The sequence below is a fragment of the Myxine glutinosa genome, chromosome 2 (genome assembly GCF_964187855.1).
Source record: "Myxine glutinosa chromosome 2, kmMyxGlut1.1, whole genome shotgun sequence".
Taxonomy (NCBI): domain Eukaryota; kingdom Metazoa; phylum Chordata; class Myxini; order Myxiniformes; family Myxinidae; genus Myxine; species Myxine glutinosa.
The window spans coordinates 102,520,190-102,548,011 of NC_136262.1; the positions used below are offsets into that span (position 1 = coordinate 102,520,190).

At 47.6% G+C, this 27,822-nt stretch overlaps 1 protein-coding gene across 2 annotated transcripts in view; it reads left to right on the forward strand.

Annotated features, from left to right (window-relative positions):
- The first annotated feature begins 19,188 nt into the window (after positions 1-19,188).
- Positions 19,189-27,822, forward strand: part of CWC15 (CWC15 spliceosome associated protein) — a 31,161-nt gene continuing 22,527 nt past the window's right edge. Inside the window, exons 1-2 of one of the 2 annotated variants that reach the window (XM_068107634.2) lie at positions 19,189-19,272; positions 19,542-19,680. In XM_068107634.2, the coding sequence (XP_067963735.1) occupies positions 19,550-19,680 (131 nt within the window). In that variant the 5' untranslated portion in view covers positions 19,189-19,272; positions 19,542-19,549. Of the gene's footprint in view, positions 19,422-19,541; positions 19,681-27,822 lie in introns of both variants that reach the window. The other variant, XM_078772732.1, reaches the window with a different exon arrangement.

Genomic DNA, 27,822 nt, shown 5'->3' on the forward strand with positions numbered 1-27,822 from the left:
AGGCTCTGCGGACTGCCGTCACGGGCCTCCGCGTCACCGAGGTGCCCTTCGACGCCGGTGCGGGCACGGCCCTCGTTTGCGACGTCTCCCTCGGGCGGCCTCGCCCCATCGTGCCCGCAGGCTGGCAGTGCCAGGTTTTGGACGCCATCCACGGCCTGTCCCACCCGGGCACGAAGGCCTCCCAGAGGTTGGTCGCTGACAAGTTTGTCTGGCATGGCCTCCGGAAGGCCGTCCGCGGCTGGACCAGGACGTGCCTCGCGTGCCAGCGCGCGAAGGTGCACTGGCATACCCAGGCCCCATTGGCCCCGTTTACGGTGCCGGCACATAGGTTCGACCACGTGCACGTGGACCTGGTGGGACCTCTGCCCCCCTCGCGGGGTTTCACCCATGTCCTACCATGGTGGACCACACCACCCGGTGGCCGGAGGCCGTGCCTTTGGCGGCGACGATGGCGGCACACGTCGCGCAGGCGTTCATCGCCACCTGGGTCGCCCGGTTCGGCGCCCCCTCGGACATCTCGTCCGACCGCGGCCCCCAGTTCACCTCGGAGCTCTGGCCCGCGGTCGCGTGGGGGCTCGGGGTCCAGCTGCACCGAACCACGGCCTACCACCCCCAGGCCAACGGCCTGTGCGAGCGGTTCCACCGCTCGTTGAAGGCCGCGCTCCGGGCCACCCTCCGCGACGGCGGCTGGGTCAACAGGCTCCCCTGGGTCCTGCTGGGCCTCTGGACGGCGCCCAAGGAGGACCTGCATGCATCCGCGGCGGAGTTGGTCTTTGGACAACCGCTGCGGGTGCCGGGCGAGTTCCTCCCTGACCCCACGGCACCTTGGTCCACGGCGCAGGAGCGCTCCGCGCTGCAGGAGACTGCCCGGAGGTTCGCCCCGGTGCCGACGGCGCACCACGGGCACCCACCCACGCACGTCACCCCGGAGCTTCGCACCGCGGAGTATGTCTTCGTCCGGCACGACGCCCACCGGACACCACTGCGGCCCCCGTACGACGGGCCTTTCCACGTGCTGGAGACCGGGGTGAAATACTTCACCTTGGACATCGGCGGTACTCCCGACCGCGTCTCGGTGGATCGACTCAAGCCGGCCCACCTCGACGTGGACCACCCACCGCCGGTGGCTCAGCCCCCGCGTCGGGGCCGCCCCCCGGCGGGCGGACCTCCGGCACCGCCCAGCACCGCCGGCACGCCGCCTCCCGGTCCGGCACCCATCCCGGGTACAGCCGGGGGCATCCCAGCTGGCATCCCTGCACCCCGGACGCCGCCAGTCGCCAGAGGGCGCTTCGGCCGGGTCATCCGTTTGCCCCGCAAACTGGCCCTCCAGGTGCGCGGGAATTCTGGGGGGGCGCGTGTGGCGGACACGAAAGCCTACTGGCGTGGTGACATCATTCCGCACACCAAGTGGGCGGCGGCCACGCCCAAGGGGTAGGCGTGGCCTCAGGATATACACCGGGCGCGGAGCCCGGAGCGCGCCAGTGCTACAGTGAGCTCTTTTAATAAAGACTCTTAAACTCACCGCGTTGTCCGCTTCCTTCTTGTTGTGCAAGCAAGCGCGCGTAGCACCGCGCTTCAACCCTTTATTTGAAGCATATATGAAAGGTCATAGTTATCCAAAACATGTATTACCCTTTATTTGAAGCATATATGAAAGGTCTTGCAAATAAACGTTTTTATAAGAAACTTGTAGTGAAACAAAAATCTTGCCGGGTCAATGTCACCAACTTCTGTATCTAAACTGTTAACGAATTTCAACGAAACCACTGTGTCAGCTTAAGTGAACACATCACATCAGTTATCCCTCCCTCCCCCAATAAAGCTGTTTTAATTTAAGGCATCACGTGCAAGGGCCCACAATGCATAGCGAGTCCTTCAGCGCTAATCTACTGCACCTAAAACTCCCAAACACAAATAGAAAACGAACAAATGAATCCATAATGCCAAAAATTACCTTTTTATGCTCAAACCCTTATAGGAATGTATTAGGATCTGAAAAGTGAAAGTATCGCATTGGAACCTCAAAATTATCGTATTTTCAGAAATCGTATCGAGCAGTCAAATTATAAACCCAATAATGATGGTAATAATCTATATAATAATAGCGTAAGGACTCGAATTTGTTATCCCTTTTACGCCGCACCCAGTGACCCGATGCCCACGGCACTAATGGATTTACGATCTACGAACCGCGCTCTTTGTTTATCACGTACAGCCATACTCGAAAAATCTGAATTAGCCGACGTTGGGGCCCAAAAGCATCCGATTAACTGCCGATACGATGCCATCTTACGACACCATCGTATTGGCGTCTGCTGGGCGAAGGCGAAGCAAGCCGTCCGCTGATTGGACAGGCGAAGGCGAAAGCAAGCCGTCCACTGAGTGGACAATCCAGAGCATGCATTTGTGCCGGTGTCGGCGATCGTTGTTCATATACGCACTCTTCATTCTCATCTTTCTTCCTAACTCTTACTCGGACAAGCAAATCCCCTATGCCATCCATAATGGTACACTCTATCCATACACCACATCCTCCCTTCCGTGGATGTTCCACGGGTTTCGGCTAGTTATTATTATTATAATAGATCTTATTATAATAGATCTATCTTATTCTAATAGAGCAAACGTATATGGATATGTATGTATGTTTATATGCGACGAAAACGTCGTCTTCTTCAAATAAAATTACCACCCTCTTAATTAACCCTCTTAATTGCGTTAAGACTGCTGAGACCCCTCAGACCTTTGATGACCCTTTAATTCTCCCAAAACCCTGCAGACCACCAAGACCACTGAAGGAAATACCCTGAAGACCCCCAAAGACCCAAAATACCCTTCAAGGCCCTGAGGCTCAAAAAGAGCCAAAACACCCCGAAGACCCAAAACATCCCAAAGGCCCAAAACACCCCGAAGACCCAAAACGCCCTGAAGACCCAAAACACCCAAAAGACCCAAAAGACCCTGCAGACCAAAAAGACCCTGAAGACCCAAAAGACCCTGAAGACCAAAAATACCCCAAAGACCCAAAAGACTCTGAAGACCCAAAAAGACCCACAGACCCTTAAAGACCATGAAGAACCAAAAGAACCTTAAGACCCAAAAGACCCAAAAGCCTCTGAAGACACAAAAGACCCTGAAGACCCAAAACACCTCAAAGACCCAAAATACCCTTAAAGGCCCAGAGGATCCAAAAGACCCTGAAGACCCAAATGGCCCTGAAGACCCAAAACACCATGAAACCCAAAAGACACCAAAATGGTCAAAGATGCCTCCCCCTCTGAAACAACGTGTGGTGAGGCGTGTGGAGCGTGCCGAGTCACCCTAGTATATATTAATGGAGCCAATGTATGTATGTATGTATGTATGTATGTATGTATGTATGTATCTATGTATGTATGTATGTATGTATGTATGTATGTATGTATGTATGTATTGTTACGTGCTCCTCCCCAAACCAAAGACCCAAAAGACCCTGAAGATGCAAAACACCTCAAAGACCCAAAATACCCTGAAAGGCCCAGAGGATCCAAAAGACCCTGAAGACCCAAATGGCACTGAAGACCCAAAACACCATGAAACCCAAAAGACACCGAAATGGTCAAAGATGCCTCCCCCTCTGAAAGAACGTGTGGTGAGGCGCACGGAGCGCGCCGAGTCACGCTAGTATATATTAATGGAGCCTATGTATGTATGTATATTGTATGTATGTATGTATGTATGTATGTATGTATGTATTGTTATGTGCTCCTCCCCAAACCCCAGTCACGGTGTACCTCCGATCCCCGAAAGGAGTCACGGCAGAAAGACGTGCTATTATGTGTGCCAATGACCAATGGTGAAACCACACCAATCAATCGATACAAAAACCAAGTATTGCATTAAAATCGCACAATAATAACAACTTGTGCAAGTACAAGAAAACCTCAATTGCACAGTAAACATCATATAATTCCTATGATGGTACCACCAGTTTCTTAACTCAATAACTCATGGTACTCCACGTGAGTGAACTGTAACACCCCCAAAGTCACTGTCACGACACCAGGCCAAAGTCGATCCACGCTCCGGTGATCACAAGAAAAAAAGGTCGTACTGAGACTTGACCCCAGGACGGCTGACAGTCGATGCTGCAGAAGAGCCACTGGGTGAGAGGTCGGGTCGACGTCGGTCAGGTAAAAGTTCACCCAAAAGTCGACTGGGAATTCACACCTTCGGTTCACCAGACAATGATGCTGACATGAACGAGCAGCAGTTCCCAAGCGGAGAACCGCGAAGAACCGCGGGTTTCCAAGCGAAATCCACGACACACACACGGGAACCAGGCGAATGGCTGGTGCGAGGTGAAATGGCGGACGGGCTGGTAATGGAGGCGTGCCTGCTCTCCAGCGATGATTCACTTTCGGAACCAAAAGCAAAACCCGTCACGCAGGTTTATTTGCCACATCAATAACGACACTGTCACAGGAATCCCTTTCCCGGGGAAACCAATATGCGCTCACGACCAATGTCCACAAGCGTCCGCTCGACACCACGAAGCAGTTAGGCCTTTTCTTTCCCGATCTCACTCGATCCGCTCCAGCCTCTTTTTCCTCCTCTTCCGGTTTCTCCCGATCCATCCATTTCGTTTTTCTTTTGAAACACTAATTTTACCTTTGAAGACAGTTATCTCCATTTCACACTGAAACCGTAACAATAATAGTATATGAAACTAAAAATGCTTCCAGTGGATGAAAACCACAAAGACGGAAGTGACGAATCTGTAACACTCCCCACCCTCAAAAAAAAAAAGTTTGAACATCGTGAAAACTTTCTTTTCATGCAAAAACCCCCTTTAACAAACAAAAGTGAAACTCACACCCAAAACTACCAATCAACCTATGGCTGATCAACTCACATGAGCAATAATAACTAATATTCCCCAGAAGAAAGCAACAAAACTTCCAAACAACCTACAGGAATTTTCAAAGTTAGTTCACTCTGGATAAAGCATCGGCAACGACATTGTCCCTGCCCTTTACATGCTAAATTTCCAAGTTAAAATCCTGCAAAGACAAACTCCATCTCATCAACCTTTGATTTTTATTTTTCATTTTTTGAATGAAGGTTAAGAGGTTGTGATCAGTGAAGACTTATATAGGAAAGGTAGTAGTTCCCAGATACACCTCATAATGCTGAAGCGCTAGCAGGAGAGCAAGGGTCTCTTTTTCCACAGTGGCATAATTTGCCTGATGCTTGTTAAACTTTTTCGAATAGTAGCACACCGGGTGATCCACGTCATCATCCTCTTCCTGTAATAGAACTGCCCCAGCCCCCACATCACTTGCATCAATGGCCAACTTGAATGGTTCTTGAAAATCCGGGGCTGCTAGGACAGGAGAGCTCATTAATATTGCTTTGACGTGGGCAAAGGCAGCCTGGCATTTGTCATCCCAAACAAACTTGGTCTCTTTCCTCAGCAAATTCGTTAAAGGGGCTACCACATCAGAAAAATTCCTGCAGAACCGCCGGTACCAACCAGTCATACCCAAGAATCTCAAAAGCTCCTTCTTCCGACACTTTTGTGTGTCGGTTTGTCTTTTTGTGTGATTAATGTTTGCTCTTTCACGAGCCTCGATCTTGTATACAAAAAAAAAAAAAAAAAAAAAAAAAAAAAATTCCCTTTTGGAACTTGGAAGTGATCAATGGCTTCTATCTTGGCTGTCACCGGTTGCACCTGATCCTGACCTACTACATGGCCTAGGAACACCACCTGTGCTTTTATAAACTCACTCTTAGATAAGTTGATGGTCAACCCTGCCTCGGTCAGTTTCTTGAAAAATGCATGAATTTGTTTAAGATGATCTTCCATGGTCATGGTGTGGGTGATGACATCATTCAGATAACCGTCCACCCCCTCAAGGTCTGCAATAAGCTTATTAATCAGCCGTTGAAATGTAGCAGGCCCGTTTTTCAATCCAAAGGGAAGAACCTTGTACTGATACAACCCATTTGGTGTGACTAAAGCCGAGATTTCCTTGGCTCTATCAGTAAAAGGAATCTGCCAATACCCTTTCAGCAAGTCAAACTTAGTTACAAATTTAGCTGGGCCTATTCTATCAATACAGTCATCAATCCTCGGGATGGGATATGAGTCGGTCTTGGTCACTGCATTAACCCGTTTTAAATCCGTACAACAGCGAAAACTGCCATCGGGTTTTGGAACCAACACACATGGTGAGCTCCATTCACTGCTGCTTGGTTCGATGATGTCATTCTCCAACATATACTGAACCTCCTGCCGAAGATACTCCATCTTCACAAAGTTCATCCGATAGGGGTGTTGTTTCACAGGAGTGGCTTCCCCCACCTCAATATCATGATATACTAAGTCAGTACGACCAGGTACATCTGTGAACAAATGTGCAAACTCAGAAATTAGGCTGGATAGTTGTCCTTGTTGTTCCCTCGTCAAATGACCTAATTTCTCATCTAAATTACTCAACACTTCCGTGTTCGTCAATCTGGGACAAGCCTGGTCATCAAAGTTATCAAACTTTACACCGGCCTCAACCTCTGGATTCTCTTGCACCCCGAGTACAGGCACGACAGGTGAGACAGGAACCATTTTTTCCACAGGCTTCCTCTCATAATATTTCTTCAGTCGGTTGTCATGACACAGCTGCCGCTTTTTCGTCGATCGGGAGTTGTCACCACATAATCCGTTTCATTAACCCTCCTTTTGATTGCATATGGACCAAAATACCTAGCCTGTAGTGGCTGACCTGGAACAGGAAGCAACACTAACACTCGGTCCTCAGGCCTGAAATTTCTTATCTGAGATTTCTTGTCATGTCTCACTTTCATTTTGTCCTGTGTCACTTTCAAGTTTCCTCTCGCAACTTCACAAGCCTTTGCCAATCTGTGCCTAACCGTTGACACATACTCCACCACTGTTGACTGTGACTCCTCCTGTAGCCATGTTCTTTCACCAATTTCAATGGTCCTCGCACTGCGTGTCCAAACACAAGTTCAAAAGGACTGAATCCCAATGACTCCTGAACAGATTCCCTCGTAGCAAATAACAATAAGGGCATTCCCTCATCCCAATCCTTGTCACATTCAAAACAGTACGTTCTGATCATATTCTTCAATGTCTGCTGAAACCTTTCCAAGGCCCCTTGGCTCTCGGGATGGTAAGTACTTGATCTTACCTGCTCCACTCCCAACAGGTGTACCACTTGCTGAAAAAGCGTTGACATGAAATTGGAACCCTGATCAGACTGGATGACCTTAGGTAGGCCAACCAAAGTGAAAAATTTAATCAAAGCCTTCACAATAACTGCCGCAGTAATTTTCCGAAGAGGCACTGCTTCTGGGAACCTCGTGGAAGCGCACATGATTGTCAGCAGATACTGATGTCCAGCCTTAGTTTTAGGTAAAGGGCCTACACAGTCAATAATGACACGGCTGAATGGCTCTTCAAAAGCTGGAATTGGTTTTAAAGGTGCAGAACGGACTTTCTGATTAGGTTTTCCCACCAGCTGGCAAGAATGGCAAGATTTACAGAACTCCGCCACATCATGTCGCAATCCTGGCCAGAAAAAATGTACCAAAATTCTGTCACATGTCTTGTTCACTCCAAGGTGCCCGGCCAAAGGTGTCTCATGTGCCAAACTCAATATCTCCTTCCGTTACGGCGGTGGCACCACAATTTGATAATGAACTTTCCACTCATCATTTGCTGGCACCTCCGGTGGTCTCCATTTTCTCATGAGTATTTCCCCTTTCATGAAGTAACTAACAGGTACCTTCCTAGCCTCTTCCTCTGTAATGGCTTTACCAATCAAACTCCGGAGCTCCGAATCTCTGTGTGGTTCTTCAACAAGTCTCTTTCGGACAAGCACCGTTTGTTCAGCCTCGTTCCCAGATGTCTCCGACGGACACTCCATTTTCTCTTTTGGTCCAGTTGCCACCCTTTCCTTAGGTTCCTTGATGTCACTCCCTTTCCTATTACCTCTTTCAGACTTTTCCTCCAATATCTCTATGGAACCCAAATCAACATCACCATCCTTCTCCTTCTCTTCAGAGCACGTCCTACCCATAGCACGAGTCACTGCACAGGATGGAAAGATACCCGGAATCTCCTGCTCTAACTGTGCTGTGTTATTTTCCATACTGGGCTTTTCAACCAACATCGGATTACCAGAAACTCGACCCCCGGCCAAATCATTCCCGATAATAAAAGAGATTCCCTCTACAGGAAGAGTGGCTTGTAACCCCACAGTGACCGGTCAGGACACCAACTCAGACTTTAAATGGATGACATGAAGAGGAGCTTTAACATAGCCACCAACCTCCTGTAAGAGAACACTAACCCCAGTTGCCGTCTTCTCCGACAATGGCAAAATGCCCTCAAGCATCAAAGATTGATGTGCTCCTGTGTCCCTCAATACCCTAACAGGTCTCTGGTTCGTTAAGTCCTCATCCAGTGACACAAACCCCTCAGAAATAAAAGGTTTGTAACCCTCTTGGACAAGGTCGTTCTGTGATGCCGTAACTTTGGCACGGGAACCTTCACCAGGCACTGTCCTCCAAGGACGATTTCTCGCATTGGCCAACGCATTCGGAGTTGCACTAGCCTGACCCCGATCCTGATTTTTCCTTTTCAGGGCGTAACATTGGGACATCAAATGCCCAGGTTTCTTGCAAAAAGCGCAAGTCGGCCCGGAGGAAAAACTCGTGGTCTGCCTCGGCCCCCCCCCCCCCCCCCCCCGGAAGATAGCTCTGCCTTGGAATTGCAGTCTTCTGATCCCTAAAAGTCACAGTATCAGATTTTTTTCCTGTAGTCCTCTCCAGGCCACCTCCATGAAAATTTGTTCTCCGAACCTGATTTACCGTAACTCCCCTGGCTAACTCTAGGTGGAAAGTTATGTTTGTGGAACCCCATCCTGTGGGTCAAGGCATAATCATCTGCCACTGTTTCTGCCTCATACAACTCCGGTACCTTTTTTTCATCCAGATGCACTTTAATGTCCACGTGGACACACTGTTTAAATTCCTCCACCAATATCAATTGTCATAAATGGTTGAAGTCTTTCCCAATCTCCTTCGAGTCAGACCACCTATCAAACATAGTTTCCTTCATTCTGGCAAACTCCACATGGGTCTCACTCTCCCTCTTCCTGGCATTCCTAAATTGTTGTCGATATACTTCAGGAAAATTTTGGGAATGTTCGGAAATTCTATCCCGGACGAGCCCCCAATTTCTGTTACGTACTCCTCCCCATACCCCGGTCACGGTGTACCTCCGAGCCCCGAAAGGATCACGGCAGAATGATGTGCTATTATGTGTGCCAATGACCAATGGTGAAACCACACCAATCAATCGATACAAAAACCAAGTATTGTATTAAAATCGCACAATAATAACAACTTGCACAAGTACAAGAAAACCTCAATTGCACAGCAAACACCATATAATTCCTATGATGGTACCACCAGTTTCTTAACTCAATAACTCACGGTACTCCACGTGAGCGAACTGTAACACCCCCAAAGTCACTGTCACGACACCAGGCCAAAGTCGATCCACGCTCCGGTGATCACAATAAAAAAAGGTCGTACTGAGACCTGACCCCAGGACGGCTGACAGTCGACGGCGCAGAAGAGCCACTGGGTGAGAGGTCGGGCCGACTTCGGTCAGGTAAAAGTTCACCCAAAAGGCGACTGGGAATTCACACCTTCGGTTCACCAGACAATGACGCTGACATGAACGAGCAGCAGTTCCCAAGCGGAGAACCGCGAAGAACCGCGAGTTTCCAAGCGAAATCCACGACGCACACATGGGAACCAGGCGAATGGCTGGTGCGAGGTGAAATGGCGGGGTGGCTGGTAATGGAGGCGTGCCTGCCCTCCAGCGATGATTCACTTTCGGAACCAAAAGCAAAACCCGTCACACAGGTTTATTTGCCACAGCAATAACGACACTGTCACAGGAATCCCTTTCCCGGGGAAACCAATATGCTCACTCGATCCGCTCCAGCCTCTTCTTCCTCCTCTTCCGGTTTCTCCCGATCCATTTCATTTTTCTTTTGAAACACGAATTTTACCTTTGAAGACAGTTATCTCCATTTCACACCGAAACCGTAACAATAATAGTATATGAAACTAAAAATGCTTCCAGTGGATGAAAACCACAAAGACGGATGTGACGAATCCGTAACAGTATGTATGTATATATGTATGTATATATGTATGTATATATGCATGTATATATGTATGTATATATGTATGTATATAATATGTATGTATATATGTATGTATATATGTATTGTTACGGATCTTGGCCGTCGGCGCTCCCCTTATCCCCTTATCAAGGTGGGGTTAATCCCCTTGTCTTCTACTGACCGACCCGAGTCCTTAGAAGTTATAACGTTCCTTCCGGTCGGTGGTAAGTAGGGTTGTTGGTCGAGTCTTAGTCCAATTACCTAAGTACTACCACCGGCCGTAAAGCAAGGAGATAACTGCCGCTCGAACCACGGATAAGATGGAAAATGCCGAGCGGATAGCAATCCGCGATCCGAGCCGTTAACAATGAGACTAAACCCGATTCTAGTGGTTTCAATCGTGCCACGTTTACCCAATGATAGAAAGGACGGATGCAATCGGATGGAGAGGAAACCAGAAGGTAGGAAGAACAAAGATGGGTTTATTAATTATTTAGAAGAAAGAAGAAGAGGAAACGACAGAATGGACAAGATAGGAAGAGGAAGAAGCAGAACACAGGGCAGTCTTAAACAGTCTTACTCTTAATACCCAGGACAAACATACACACTCACACGGGGATTGTAGATGGTTGATGAAAGGTCCGGCGATGGGGTCCAGGCTCCGGTCTAGCGGCGAAACCCGGCAGGCAGCTCCGCGTATATTGGAACGCGTCCGGACAATTTATATAACGGGGGGAAGCTGGTGTCCTGTGGCGTACGTAATATGTGCACCCCCGTGCCAAACGCACCCTCTCCAATGTTCTCTTTAACAGCGTGCCGTATATCTCTTCTTCAAGCCCTTTGATCAGCGCCGCGTGCACGCGAGTCCTTTAAGAGTCCTGTGTAGGTGAGCTCTCTCACACAGTCCTTTTACAATGCGCGCGCCTCCAACCCATCCTTGTAACGAGCGCGCCTTCAACAAGTCCTTTCTCAAGAGCGCCGCTGAATAAGTCCCTTCTCAAGAGCGCCGCTGAATAAGTCCCTTCTCAAGAGCGCCGCTGAATAAGTCCTCTGAAAGGGCTTTGCGTTCGTGCTTATATATCTCGACCAGCAAAACGCTCCGCGAGCCAAACTGCCACACCTGCCAGCGATGTTCCTTCAGCCCTGGTTGGCTGGTGAGGGCTTACCGGCCACGGCTTTGACAGCTGGATGACGTGGCCACACCTTCATCTTGGCGTTCTGCCCCCTTTCTCGGGCCTATCCTCGTGGCTTATGGTGGCTGGGGCGAGCGCTAAGGCAGCGAACGCTGCTAACAAAGGCGCGTAACAAATTGGGAGAGCCATGAGGCACCAACTGTAGGGGCGCGTAATGGCGTCGCTTGGAGAGGGAGGTCGCAAAATGAACGGAATGGGGGACCTACTCTTATTTGATCGACACAACGCAGATTCAACTATTGGAAACACGGCCTTATCTAAAACACATATTAATGAAATAACTGAAGTCCTATGGTGGCCTACGTGTTGCTTGTGGACGAACTAGGGGTGCTACCTTTAACCATTTAATAATGTCATATTTACAAGTGTGGGTTCTAAAACCGCACAGTATGTATATATGTATATATGTATATATGTATATATGTATATATATATATATATATATGTATATATGTATATATGTTCGCACTTCACCCATTGGTTGATGGCTGATGGGGGATTGTGATGGGATGGGTCATGGGGGAGTGGGGTAAGGTGTTCATGAGTATTGTTAGTTTGGGTGACCTGGACAAAATCACAGACTGGGCAAACAAATGGAACATGTCTTTCAATCCTGATAAATCTCACACTCTTACGATGTCTCTCCGAAAAGACCGACTGGAAAACCCTCCCATCCACTTTCTGAATAATCCTCTCCAAGAAGTTCTGTCACTCAAGCTTTTGGGTCTCACTATTTGCCATGATCTTTCCTGGGAAAACCACATTTCAAATCTGGCCTCCAAAGCCAGTCGCCGACTGGGCATCCTCCGTCGTGCGAAGTCCTTCCTTGGCACACCTGAGCTCCTCACCACATACAAGGCTTTCATCCGCAGCTCTATGGAATACTGTTCTCCCCTCTGGTCTGGTGCTCCTGCCTCACACCTAGCCCGTCTTCACGCTGTTGAAACCAAAGCGTTCAGAATCATTGGAATCTCCCGCGATGAAGCTAACTCCAAGGGCCTTTCACTCACTCACCGCAGGCAGGTTGGTGGTCTTTCCGTCTTCTACCGACTCCTCTCTGGCCTTGCCCCCCCAGCCCTCTCTGGGCTCTGTCCCCCAAATATTCCTACAGGTCGCACAAGATCTGCCTGCAACCCTCTTATGGTTAAACTGCCAAAATCAAGACTTTCTGCTCACCTTCACTCCTTCATTCCTCTTTTCTCCCGCCTCTGGAACAAACTCCCTCACTCTCTTCAATCCCACTCCACCCTCCAGGTCTTTAAAACAGCTGTTCACCACCATCTCTTATCCTCCCCCATCCAAAACCTTGATCTTTTCTATCCCCGCTAATTTCGGCCCCCTTGTGTTTTATACTTCTCCCACACCCCCCCCCCTTCCCCACGCCTCCTGCCCCCAAGCCCTCTCCCTCCCACACTTCTCCCTGCTCTCAAATGTTGTGGTTGTGTGCTTCCCTTTCTCTCCCCATCTTGTCTTCCGCTCCCTCTTTTTGTATACTTTGTTTGTCTGGTTGAGTTGTTTGTGAAATAAATGTTAGCTCTTTCACGAGCCTCGATTCAGTATACAAAAAAAAAAAAAAAAAAGTTGAAGGGGGATTGTGGGGAGAAGTGGAGTGGGGGAAAAGGGTGTGGGCTTCACCCATTGGTTGGACAGCTGACCTGACTCCACCCACAAATGTAACCTGAAATACTTAACCTCAAGTACCCAGCAGACCCAAAAGACACCCTCCCCCAATCCCCCCCCCCCCCCAAGGACTCAAAATACCGAGAAGTCCCGGAGAACCCAAAATACCCCAAGCACCCTAAATACCCCAAAAGATCCCGAAGACCCCAAATACTGAAAAGACCAAAAACACCCCAAAGACACAAAAGACCAAAAAAGACCCCAAAAGCCCCAAAGACCTAAAATACCCCAAATACTGAAAAGACCCCAAAGACTAAAAAGACCCAAAAGACCCGAACACCGAAAAGACCCCAAAGACCCAGAAGACCCCAAAGACTGAAAATACCCAAAAGTCCCTGAAGATTGAAAAATCCCAAAGACCCAAAAAGACCCCAAAGACCCAAAAGGCCCCAAAGACCCAAAAAACCCCAAAGATCTAAAATACCCCAAAGACTGAAAAGACCCTGAAGACCTAAAGGCCACCGAACACCAAAAAGACCCCAAAGACCCAAAAGACCCTAAAAACTCCTAACGCCGAAAATACCCCAAAGACCTAAAATAATGAAAAGACCCCGAAGACCCAAAATATCCTGAAGACCCCAAAAAACCCCAAAGGACCCCAAAGGACCTCGAACACCAAAAAGACCTCAGAGACCCAAAATACCCCAAATACCCTTAAACACCCTGAAGACCAAAACATCCAAAAACCAAAAAGACGCTGAAGACTGAAAAGACACCAAAGACAAAAAATACTACAAACGCCCTGAAGACCGAAAAGACTGAAAAGCCACTGAAGACCCAAAAGACCCTTAAAGGGGAACCCAATTTTTTTTTTTCTGAAAACCATTGACAATCAATCACAGTCTAATTTGAAGGGGATTATATTTTATTTGTGAATCACAAAGTTAAAAAACCCCAGTGTCGATTTTCGAGTTTGCCAATGACATCACATTGTGAACTCCCTGTGATCCTGCTGGTGACAGTACATAGAGACAGTGCATTCCGAGCTGCTCGGATTCCGATAATGATTGGGGATGTTGGAGGGGGTGGGGTGTGTGGGTTGGTCATGGGTATTGATACCGTATTGTTAGCTAGGGTGATGGTTGTTGGGGGATGGTATGGGGTGGTCGTGAGTATCCTTAGTTGCGGAGATAGTTTATGGGGGATTGTGTAGTGGTGGTGAGGGGTGGTCGTGAGTATTGTTGGCTAGGGTGACAGTTGCAGGGGGATTTTGAGGGCATGGTGGAGGGGCAGGGGTGGTGGGAGAGGGAGAGAGAGTGTAGGTTGGTCATGGGTACTGTTAGCTAGGGTGATCGTTGATGGTTTGTTTGGTTTTTTTTTGTAAAATTGGGAAGCCTCAAAGCCCAAGGCCACCTAAGTTGAACAGAGAGATGGTGTGGGATGGTCGTGAGTATTGTTAGCTAGGATGATGGTTGATATGGGATTGTGAGAGGATGGTGGAGGAGAGGAAAGAGAGTGTTGTGGCGTTGTCATGGGTACTGTTAGCTAGGGTGATGGTTGATGGTATGTTTTTTTGGGGGGGGGGGGGGAATTGGGATGCCTCAAAGCCCAAGGCCACCTAAGTTGAACAGAGAGATGGTGTGGGATGGTCGTGAGTATTGTTGGCTAGGGTGAGGGTTGATCGGGGATTGTGAGAGGATGGTGGAGGAGAGGAAAGAGAGTGTTGTGGGGTTGTCGTGGGAATTGTTAGCTCGGGTGATGGTTGAAGAGGGATTTTGAGGAGATGGTGGAAGGGGGAGGAGGGGGGAAGAGGTGAGTGTGGTTTGGTCGTGGGTGTTGTTAGCTAGGGTGACGGTTGATATTTGTTTTTTTTGTCTGGAAAATTTAGATACTTCAAAAACCAAGGCCACCTAAGTTGAACAGAGATCCAGCAATATTACCAAAGGAAATAATCAAGTAATCCAAGTCAAATCAGTTGTATCAGCAGAAAATATCCTCCAATAACAGATGCAGAAAATGTGTTGTATGCTTGGAACAAGAAAGCCCATAGGGTCGCCCATAGGGCGGGTACTCTGCTAGTTCAAATAACGAGCTAACTAATTATTGTGTTTACATAATATAACTAACTAATTATTATGTTTACATATTATAACTAACTAATTATTATGTTTACATATTATAACTAACTAATCATTGTGTTTACATATTATAACTAAGTAATTATTATGTTTACATATTATAACTAACTAATCATTGTGTTTACATATTATAACTAAGTAATTATTATGTTTACATCATATAACTAACTAATTATTATGTTTACATATTATAACTAACTAATTATTATGTTTACATATTATAACTAACTAATCATTGTGTTTACATATTATAACTAAGTAATTATTATGTTTACATATTATAACTAACTAATCATTGTGTTTACATATTATAACTAAGTAATTATTATGTTTACATATTATAACTAACTATTGTGTTACAATAATAACAAAAAAATATGCACGAAAAATTTGCAAATTTGCGAAATAAAGTTTGAACTTTTCATGTCACTTTTTGTCGAGGAAAACCATTGTAACCATTTTTAAATGATTCGGTAACTTATTTAATCGGTAAATCGTGTTTAAAAATCGGTTAAAACGATATTCATTTATGTTCCAGTTCATTCATTTTAGGTGGGGCAGGATCATAAGAGGACAAAGTGTAATTAAAATAATCCATTTAACACTTTGATATTACTCAATGTTCATTGGACGTTTAATAGAAACCCCTAAACCTAACCCTAAAGTGGGTCCAGTACCTAACTAAAACGTTTAGGGAACGTTTTCCTGCAACAATGGAATAATGTTGTTGTAAAACGTTTCCACAATGTTGTTTCAACGTTTTTCACGTTACTTAACGAAATGGCAGGATAATACGTTTTCTCCACCTTCCCCAACATCTCGCACCCCTGGAATGTTCGCAAAGTTGAGCAGAATGTTTTTAGTTCACAACACATTGATTGGTATAACATCGGCCCAATATCTAACTGAAACGTTTCGGGAACGTTTTCCAGCAACATTGAAATAATGTTGTTGTAAAACGTTTCCACAACGTTGTTTCAACGTTTTTCACGTTACTTAACAAAATGGCAGGAATACGTTTTTTCCACCTCCCCGGACATCTCACACCCCTGGAATGTTCACAGTTGAGCGGAATATTTGTAGTTCGCAACACGTTGATTGGTATAACGTCGGTCCAGTACATAACTAAAACGTTTAGGGAACGTTTTCCTGCAACAATGAAATAATGTTGTTGTAAAACGTTTTCATAACGTTGTTTCAACGTTTTTCACGTTACTTTCCTGCAACATTGAAATAATGTTGTTGTAAAACGTTTCCACAACGTTGTTTCAACGTTTTTCACGTTACTTAACAAAATGGCAGGAAATACGTTTTTTCCACCTCCATCAACATCTCCCACACCTGGAATGCTCGCAAAGTTGAGCGGAATGTTTGTAGATCACAACACATTGATTGGTATAACGTCAGTCCAGTACCTAACTAAAACATTTGGGCAACGTTTTCCTACAACATTCAAATAACGTTGATATAAAAACGTTTCCATAACGTTGTTTAAAGGTTAACATGTTTGAAGGTAAAAGTAAAACGTCCTTAAAACATTTATAGAACGTTGTTTTTTTCGTTACCTAATTAGGATGTTCCAGCAACGTTGTGATTACGTTATGTGTTTGCCGGGTATGTCTCTTCGAAAAGACCATCTGGACAACCCTCCCATATACTTTCTCAACAATCCTCACCAAGAAGTTCTGTCACTCAATCTCTTGGGTCTCACAATCTGCCATGATATTTTCTGGGAAAAACACATTTCCAAGCTGGCCTCCAAAGCCAGTCGCCGACTGGGCATTCTCCGTCGTGCGAAGTCCTTCCTTGACACACCTGAGCTCCTCACCACATGCAAGGCTTTCATCCGCAGCTCAATGGATTACTGCTCTCGCCTCTGGGCCGGTGCTCCTGCCTCACACCTAGCTCGTCTTCACGCTGTTGAAACCAAAGCTTTCAGAATCATTGGAATCTCCGGCGATGAAGCTGATTGTGAGGGCCTTTCACTCACTCACCGCAGGCAGGTTGTTTGGTGAAGTTTCGTGAAGATCGGCTTAAGATTGTGACCTGCAGGCAAGTATAAGTGAGCGGACAAACAAACACACAAATTAAAAATCACTCATAGAGCAACACTTGGCAAAAGAGAACAAAGCAGAACGGCACTCAGTAGAGCATCCTTTTGACCTCAGAAATAATTGGTGGTTGACTTCAGTTAGCTGATATGAAAATCCAATTCAAATGTCAAGTCAATCAGATGAAAATTGAGGCTTTTAGAAATTTGAAAAAAGTGGTTAACCTTCCGCCTATTTTGACCTTTTGGCCTAAAATGATCTCAAAAATAGTTGGTGGTTGAATTCAGTTAGCTGATTTGTAAATGCTATTCCAGCAATAAGGATTTTAGTAATTTGAAAAAATGTGGTTGACCTTTGGCCTATGTTGACCTTTTGACTTCAAAAATATATAGGATTTTGTCGGAACACGAACTCTACCATTTGGTGAAGTTTCGTGAAGATCAGATAAAAATTGTGACCTGTAGGGAAGTATAAGTGAGTGGACACACAAACACACATATTAAAAATCACTCATAGAGCAACACTTGACAAAAGGGGACAAAGCAGAATGGCACTCAGTAGAGCATCCTTTTGACCTCACAAATAATTGGTGGTTGAATTCAGTTTGCTGATATGTAAATACAATTCAAATTTCAAGTCAATCGGATGAAAATTGAAGATTTTAGAAATTCGAAAAAGTGGTTGACCTTTGGCCTATGTTGACCTTTTGGCCTATGCTGATCTCAAAAATAGTTGGTGGTTGAATTCAGTTCGCCGATATGTAAATCCTATTCAAATTTCAAGTCAATCGGATGAAAATTGAGGATTTTTGAAATTCGGAAAAAAGTGGTTGACCTTTGGCCTATGTTGACCTTTTGGCCTATGCTGATCTCAAAAATAGTTGGTGGTTGAATTCAGTTCGCCGATATGTAAATCCTATTCAAATTTCAAGTCAATCGGATGAAAATTGAGGATTTTGAAATTCGGAAAAAGTGGTTGACCTTTGGCCTATGTTGACCTTTTGGCCTATGCTGATCTCAAAAATAGTTGGTGGTTGAATTCAGTTCGCCGATATGTAAATCCTATTCAAATTTCAAGTCAATCGGATGAAAATTGAGGATTTTTGAAATTCGGAAAAAAGTGGTTGACCTTTGGCCTATGTTGACCTTTTGGCCTATGCTGATCTCAAAAATAGTTGGTGGTTGAATTCAGTTCGCCGATATGTAAATCCTATTCAAATTTCAAGTCAATCGGATGAAAATTGAGGATTTTGAAATTCGGAAAAAGTGGTTGACCTTTGGCCTATGTTGATCTTTTGACCTTTTGACCTCAAAAATATATAGAATTTTGTCGGATCACGAACTCTACCACTTGGTGAAGTTTCGTGAAGATCGGTTTAAAATTGTGACGTGGGCAAGTATAAGTGAGCGGACAGACAAACACACACACACACAAACCGGAGTGATCAACATATGTACTTGCAAAAAAAATGTTTTTTTTTTTTTGCCAAGTAACAAACGGACTCAAATGCAATACCCCCTCCTCAGGCGAGGGTAATGATTCCCGACCCTATTCTTTAGTGGGTGTAGGGAAGTGTTTTGGGCACCCACAAAAATATACCGAGCAACGCTGGGTACCCCTGCCAGAATTAAATTTTAATAACACGAACTTGTGTAAGAACGGGAATTTAAAAAAATTAATACATTCAGGAAAATGGCACCCAGGTTTGTCTGTTGATTATTTTCCAATCCTCTTTCGCTTCCCTTTTATTTCTTCTATTTTCGTTCCATATCCTTCAATCTCCTTCGCTTCCGGTATCTTTCATGTTGCTTCGTTCCTTTTCGCTGAGGAGCCGCATCGCAACAAACCAAACTCAAGCGAAATATTTATTCTCTGCGACTTATTGTCAAAACTTGTTCTTTTTAAGCAGTAGTTTGTAAAATGCATGAGTTTCGGTGCAATTATTGTAAGTTTTATTTATTTATTGGTAAGGAAATCCTTCACATAAACAACAACAACAACAACAACAACAACAACAACAAGGATTACATTACGGAAGTGGCTTTGGTGTGGAAATCTTAGTGAGGTTGATGAATTTTTCGTGTTTGCTTTTTATTGCTATTGCTTGAAAAATCAACTTGTATATCTCGAATGATGTTTATTCATTACAGTTGTTTTTACAAGGAAGTTGTGCAGCGGAAACCATCAGATCGACAGATGCGATGTTGTGAAGCGGTGGGATTGCGGCCTTGGTGGTTTTTGGTGTCTAGAGGATTTTGTGCAAAGATTGCCATATAGAGACCACCCGGTATTTAAAATCCCGTAATCTCCCGCTATTTTCGCTTTGTTTGCTAGGCCTCAGCATGACAACTGCAGCGAGGCCCACTTTTGAGCCGGCCAAGGGTGGCCGCGGGAAGGGTGAGGGCGAACTCAGCGCTTTGAGCAAGCAGTACAGCAGCCGCGACTTACCTGGCCATACCACCATTAAATACAGGTATTATTTACCAAATATGGACGACTTGGGAAGCACTAAATTCACGATGATTATATGAATTTAATTCTCCAACTCCGGTGCCATCATTTGGAGACCACTCGCCGAGCAGCTGTTTCATTGGACCTTCGTGAAGCCCTGAAGCTGGAGTTGTACATTAATAAATAAATAAATATGTCTTTCTGATAAGTGTTGGGCGATGCGATTTGTCAGACCCTGCACAATGACAATATGATTGAGTTTTGGGGATTTCTGATGCCACACTTTTTTTTTCTTTTTTTTTGTATACTGAATCGAGGCTCGTGAAAGAGCTAACATTTATTTCACAAACAAATCAACCAGACAAACAAAATATACAAAAAGAGGGAGCAGAAGACAAGATGGGGAGAGAAGGCGAAGCACACCAACATAACATTTGAGAGCAGGGAGATGTGTGGGAGGGAGAGGGCTTGGGGGGGGGGGGGGAGGAGGCGTGGGAAGGGGGTGGGAGAAGTATAAAACACAAGGACTTCCAGGACAGAAGTTGGTATTTCAAAAAAGTGGATTTGGGGTGAAATTAGCGGGGGTAGAAAAGATCAAGGTTTTGGATGGGGGAAGATAAGAGATGGTGGTGAACAGCTGTTTTAAACAACTGGAGGGTGGAGTGGGATTTAAGAGAGTGAGGGAGTTTGTTCCAGAGGCGGGAGAAAAGAGGAATGAAGGAGTGAAGGTGAGCAGAGAGTCTTGATTTTGGCAGTTTAACCATAAGAGGGTTGCAGGCAGATCTTGTGTGACCTGTAGGAATATTTGGGGGACAGAGCCCAGAGAGAGCTGGGGGGGGGGGGGGCAGGCCAGAGAAGAGCCGGTAGAAGACGGAAAGACCACCCACCTGCCTGCGGTGAGTGAGTTAAAGGCCCTTGGAGTTAGCTTCATCGCGGGAGATTCCAATGATTCTGAACGCTTTGGTTTCAACAGCGTGAAGACGAGCTAGGTGTGAGGCAGGAGCACCAGCCCAGATGGGAGAGCAGTATTCCTTTGAGCTGCGGATGAAAGCCTTGTATGTGGTGAGGAGCTCAGTGTGTCAAGAAAGGATTTCGCACGACGGAGGATGCCCAGTCGGCGACTGGCTTTGGAGGCCAGATTTGAAATGTGGTTTTCCCAGGAAAGATCATGGCAGATAGTGAGACCAAAAAGCTTGAGTGACAGAACTTCTTGGAGAGGATTATTCAGAAAGTGGATGGGAGGGTTGTCCAGTCGGTGTTTTCGGAGAGGCATCGTAAGAGTGTGAGATTTGAGATTTCTTTTGTGAGATTTGAGATTTCTTTGAATTTAGCATTGGTTGTTGCATGTTTGGTAAGGGGATCTGTATGGATTATATTAATAGGATGGCAAGCATGTTGAGATGGTTGATGGCTGACTGCTCGACGACGACAGTTGGAAGTTACTTTTGTCGTGGTGTGGCTTGAGCTTGACGATGACTGTTGCTTGATGATGACTGTTGCTTGACGATGACTGTTGCTTGACGATGACTGTTGCTTCACGATGACTGTTGCTTCACGATGACTGTTGCTTGACGATGACTGTTGCTTGACGATGACTGTTGCTAGACGACGACTGTTGCTCGACGACGACTGTTGCTCGACGACGACTGTTGCTCGACGACGACTGTTGCTCGACGACGACTGTTGCATGACGACGACTGTTGCTCGACGACGACTGTTGCTCGACGACGACTGTTGCTCGACGACGACTGTTGCTCGACGATGACTGTTGCTCGACGATGACGGTTTGTTGCTTGACGGCGACTGTTTGTTGCTCGACGGCGACTGTTTGTTGCTCGACGGCGACTGTTTGTTGCTCGACGGCGACTGTTTGTTGCTCGACGGCGACTGTTTGTTGCTCGACGGCGACTGTTTGTTGCTCGACGGCGACTGTTTGTTGCTCGACGGCGACTGTTTGTTGCTCGACGGTGACTGTTTGTTGCTCGACGGTGACTGTTTGTTGCTCGACGGTGACTGTTTGTTGCTCGACGGTGACTGTTTGTTGCTCGACGGTGACTGTTTGTTGCTCGGCGGTGACTGTTTGTTGCTCGGCGGTGACTGTTTGTTGCTCGACGGCGACTCTTTGTTGCTCGACGATGATTGTTGCTCGACGATGATTGTTGCTCGACGACGACTGTTGCTTGACGATGACTGTTGCTCGACGGCGACTGTTTGTTGCTCGACGGCGACTGTTGCTCGACGATGATTGTTGCTCGACGATGACTGTTGCTTCACGACGACTGTTGCTCGACGACGACTGTTGCTCGACGACGACTGTTGCTCGACGACGACTGTTGCTCGACGACGACTGTTGCTCGACGACGACTGTTGCTCGACGACGCCTGTTGCTCGACGACGCCTGTTGCTCGACGATGACTGTTGCTCGACGACGACTGTTGCTCGACGGCGACTGTTTGTTGCTCGACGGCGACTGTTTGTTGCTCGACGGCGACTGTTTGTTGCCCGACGGCGACTGTTTGTTGCCCGACGGCGACTGTTTGTTGCCCGACGGCGACTGTTTGTTGCCCGACGGCGACTGTTTGTTGCCCGACGGCGACTGTTTGTTGCTCGACGGCGACTGTTTGTTGCTCGACGGCGACTGTTTGTTGCTCGACGGCGACTGTTTGCTGCTCGACGGCGACTGTTTGCTGCTCGACGGCGACTGTTTGCTGCTCGACGGCGACTGTTTGCTGCTCGACGGCGACTGTTTGCTGCTCGACGGCGACTGTTTGCTGCTCGACGGCGACTGTTTGCTGCTCGACGGCGACTGTTTGCTGCTCGACGGCGACTGTTTGCTGCTCGACGGCGACTGTTTGCTGCTCGACGGCGACTGTTTGCTGCTCGACGGCGACTGTTTGTTGCTCGACGGCGACTGTTTGTTGCTCGACGGCGACTGTTTGTTGCTCGACGGCGACTGTTTGTTGCTCGACGGCGACTGTTTGTTGCTCGGCGGCGACTGATTGCTGCTCGGCGGCGACTGATTGCTGCTCGGCGGCGACTGTTTGCTGCTCGGGGGCGACTGTTTGCTGCTCGGCGGTGACTGATTGCTGCTCGGCGGCGACTGATTGCTGCTCGGCGGCGACTGATTGCTGCTCGGCGGCGACTGATTGCTGCTCGGCGACGTCTGTTTGCTGCTCGGCGACGTCTGATTGCTGCTCGGCGACGACTGATTGCTGCTCGGCGACGACTGATTGCTGCTCGGCGACGACTGATTGCTGCTCGGCGACGACTGATTGCTGCTCGGCGACGACTGATTGCTGCTCGGCGACGACTGATTGCTGCTCGGCGACGACTGATTGCTGCTCGGCGACGACTGATTGCTGCTCGGCGACGACTGATTGCTGCTCGGCGACGACTGATTGCTGCTCGGCGACGACTGATTGCTGCTCGGCGGCGACTGTTTGCTGCTCGGGGGCGACTGTTTGCTGCTCGGCGGTGACTGATTGCTGCTCGGCGGCGACTGATTGCTGCTCGGCGGCGACTGATTGCTGCTCGGCGGCGACTGATTGCTGCTCGGCGACGTCTGTTTGCTGCTCGGCGACGTCTGATTGCTGCTCGGCGACGACTGATTGCTGCTCGGCGACGACTGATTGCTGCTCGGCGACGACTGATTGCTGCTCGGCGACGACTGATTGCTGCTCGGCGACGACTGATTGCTGCTCGGCGACGACTGTTTGCTGCTCGGCGGCGACTGTTTGCTGCTCGGCGGTGACTGTTTGCTGCTCGGCGACGACTGATTGCCGCTCGGCGACGACTGATTGCCGCTCGGCGACGACTGATTGCCGCTCGGCGACGACTGATTGCCGCTCGGCGACGACTGATTGCCGCTCGGCGACGACTGATTGCCGCTCGGCGACGACTGATTGCCGCTCGGCGACGACTGATTGCCGCTCGCCGACGACTGATTGCCGCTCGACGACGATTGATTGTTGCTCGACGATGCATGTTACATTGGATCTTTGTACTTTCAATGACTTGGGTTTGAAATTGAATTTTGAATAAACCTTGTGTGCTCGAAATGAAAAGCAAATAAGGTTGCTGAAAAGCAAATAAGGTTGCTTGGCAACATCAAGTGCCTAGGTTTATGTAAACTTTTTTTTGTCTATTTTTGAAACTGCTAATCGATATCTATTTACATATTTTCAAGTGTTTGTACGTCATTGTTTCACGGCCCAACCATAGCACTGGAGGCCCCAAAATTTGGGTGTCTGTACTTCAGCATCTGGGCAAGGATTTAAGCTATGGCACGTTGGGCGTGACATCCGTTTTGAGGCCAAATCCCACTTTAAAGTGTATATTGGGATGTGGGGTCAGGCAGTGCTGCCTTCGGCTCGCAGGCAAAAAGCAACCACCATGAGGCCATTAACTCCATAGCTTTTTCATGTCCAACACATCCCAAAACCACCGCCTGGCAACGCTGGGTATCCCCTGCTAGCCTTGACATATTTGCATTGTCACCTTGTTACATATTTATGTGAATGTATGTGAATTACCATTCAGGTCTTTGCTTATCCATGCGTAGTAGATTAAGGGTTGTTGTGGTTGGAGGGTCAGGAGCCCTTCTGAAAAAGTGTCCGGAAACGGAAGTGACCGGAAACGGAAGACAAAAAAGACATGAGGAAGAAAAGCGACGAGTATTCTTCTTCCTCGCCCCGCTCCGACGAAAGGTGGGATCGACCTTGCGCTGCGTGGAAAAGCGGCGTTCCGAAGCCCGTCTGGCGAGAGGAGTTACCGGGACGTGTACCTACCCGGTGGAGACGTCAAGTTGACGTGGGGCCGTGCATCGACCCCGCGTCTGGCACCGTTCGCGGCACCGTCTAAACAGACGCGTACGGGTCGCACGTGGGGCCTAACACGCCTTGCAAGCGGCGTGGGGCTTTTGGCTTGATTTACCGTACCCGCTTCGCGTGGCCACGAGGGGCTGCAGCCGCGGTGCCTGGTACGATACCTGCCCGGTGGAAACACGTCCACCCGGGGTTCGTTCAACCGCCCGAGAGCGGCGACGCCGACCAGCATCTCGGTCAGGAGGGGCCCAGAGACATTGTGAGGGGCAGAGACCAAAAGGGGGTCGTGAGTACAGAAGTGGACACACCTATATAAGATGGCCATCTTAAGCATATAGGGAATTGATTGTGGATTGGGGAATTGTTGATGGTTGTTTGTTGTTGATTGCTCGGGGAATATCCGTGATTGTATCATTGAAATCGTATGCTATCCTTACCCTGGAAATATATCATTGCACATCAGTTTCTCTTGGGTGGAATTCATAGGGATTGCGTTGCGAAAGCGCATATATATAATACTACTTGCTGGCGAAGGTCCTCTCACGGTCCGGGGGTCACCAAGACCAGGTAGTCACCGAGGGGACCACGTAACAGAATTGGGGGCTCGTCCGGGATCTAAAAGTGTATTTGTATAAAATAATAAAATAATATTTTTATTAATTAAAATTTATTAATTAAGTATTAATTGGAAAATTTTTGGGTAAAATTGGGGTAAAGTCTTGGGTGAAGGTTAACAGGTGTTAACGATAGTCACCATGGCGTTTGTGGCACAGAACGTTGCGGTAACACCGAGTGAGGCACAGTTCCGAGCGTTACTAAAGTCGGACCTCTTGAAATTGGCCAAACATTTTAACTTGGAGGTCCGAACTAATTTGAGGAAGGCAGAGTTGCAGGCCACGGTGATACAATCTATGGTGGGATTAGGAACATGGGACGAGTTAGCCTGGGAGTGGCTACCCGAAGAACCAGAAGACGTTGAGCTCCGGAAACTGGAGTTGCAATTACGGAGCCAGGAACGGATTAAAGAAGAAGAAAGGAAAGCAGAAGAGAGGAGAGAAGAGAAACAAGCAGAGGAAAGGAGAGTGGAACGAGAACTCCAGGAAAGGTTAGCAGAAGAAGAAAGGAAAGCAGAAAAGGAAAGAGCAGAAGAAGAAAGGAAAGCAGAAAAGGAAAGAGCAGAAGAAGAAAGGAAAGCAGAAAAGGAAAGAGCAGAAGAAGAAAGGAAAGCAGAAGAGAGGAGAGAAGAGAAACAAGCAGAGGAAAGGAGAGTGGAACGAGAACTCCAGGAAAGGTTAAAAGAAGAGGAAAGGAAAGCAGAAGCGAGGAGAGAAGAGAAACAAGCAGAGGAAAGGAGAGTGGAAAGAGAACTCCAGGAAAGGTTAGAAGGGAGAAAAGCAGAGGAGAGGAGAACTGCAAGGGACCTCGAAGCAGAGGAGAGAAAAGCGGAAAGGGAATTAAAGGAACGTGACATGGAGCTTCAGCAAGAAATCAAATTCAAGGAGCTGGAGTTAATGAGAGAACGGGGAGAGGCACCACCCTTGCTGACGGGGTCGACACCTAACCAGAAAACCTGGGATGTGGGCAGACATGTGAGGCTGGTTCCACCGTTCAGTGAAAAGGAAGTCGCGAAATTTTTTCCACACTTTGAGAAAGTGGCTCGACAATTAAACTGGCCGGAGGAGGCCTGGACCATACTCGTGCAAAGTGTGCTGGTGGGGAAAGCTCAGGAAATTTATTCGGCGCTACCAATGGACCAATGTGCAGATTATGAGGTACTGAAGAAGCACATCCTCAAAGCCTATGAGTTGGTTCCGGAAGCCTACAGGCAAAAATTCAGGAATGCCAGGAAGAGGGAGAGTGAGACCCATGTGGAGTTTGCCAGAGTGAAAGAAAACATGTTTGATCGGTGGTGTGAGTCAAAAGGAGTCGGGAAAGACTTCGAAACATTGCGGGACTTGATCCTGGTGGAGGAATTCCAGCAGTGTGTCCACGAGGACATCAAAGTGTACCTGCAGGAAAAGAAAGTACCAAAGTTGTGGGACGCAGCCACCATGGCAGATGATTATGCTTTAACCCACCGAATAGGGGTCCACGAACCTAACTCCTCGTCTAGATCTCCGCAGGGGAGGTGGGGAACAGCAGGTGCGGAGAGCGACAATACATGGCGGCGACCTCGAGAGGATTATGGGGACAACGCGGATACCCCACCTGGTCGAAATCAGAGGGATGCGGGCCCAAGACAAACTTACATTTCGGGGGGCCCAAGGCAGACCACGAGTTTTTCCTCCGGGCCTACTTGCGCTTTTTGCAAGAAACCTGGACACTTGATGTCCAGTTGTTACCGCATGAAAAGGGAAGACCCAGAGTGGAGTCCGACTATTACGACTCCAAATGCAATGGCCATTGTGAGAAATCGCCATCAAAAGGGTTATCAGCCATTTATTTCAGAGGGGTTTGTGTCACTGGATGGAGCCTCGACTAACCGGAGACCGGTTAGGATATTGAGAGACACAGGGGCACATCAATCTTTAATGCTTGAAGGCATTTTGCCATGGTCCGAGGAGACGGCAACGGGGGATAGTGTTCGTTTACAGGGGATCGGGGGCGGTGTTAGTGCTCCCCTTCATGTCATCCATTTGGAGTCCGGTTTGGTGTCAGGACCGGTCACCGTCGGTTTACAAGCCACGCTTCCTGTAGAGGGTGTATCTGTGGTTATCGGGAATGATTTGGCCGGGGGTCAAGTTTATGGTAACCTGAGGGTTGGTAAAGAGCCCAGCAGGGAAAATAACACCACACCAGCTCGGGATGGCGACAAAAGTGCCAAGTTATTTGTAGGGGGACTGAACTTCAAAACAGAGGAAGAAGTTCTGACCTCTGTCTTCAACAGATATGGGCCGCTGGTGGAAGTGCGGTTGGTAAGAGACTGGGAAACGCAACAGTCAAGAGGGTTCGGCTTTGTCACGTTTGCCAGCACAAAAGACGCCAGAGAGGCAGAGAAGAATTGGAATGGCAAGGTTTTGGAGGGTCGGACCATAACAGTAGGGAAGGCATTTCGTAGGCGTCGAGAGGTCTACAGGAGAGGACAACTGGGCGGTAGTTTTGGTGGTGGCCGCAACCAATATTATTATGGAGGCTCCCTGAGTTACGGCCGCTCCCGAAGGAAGGATTGGCAAAGTAGTGGCCGAGAAGGAGACCGCTATTCATGGGACTACAGGGACAAGTGGTCCCACCCTAATTATTAGGGAAGTTCTGAGAAGTTGAAGCACTGAATGCGGCGGAGCCGCCGAGCCAAGATTCCTACACGGATTAACCGTGAACGCCGTTCCTAAAGGCGTCCATGT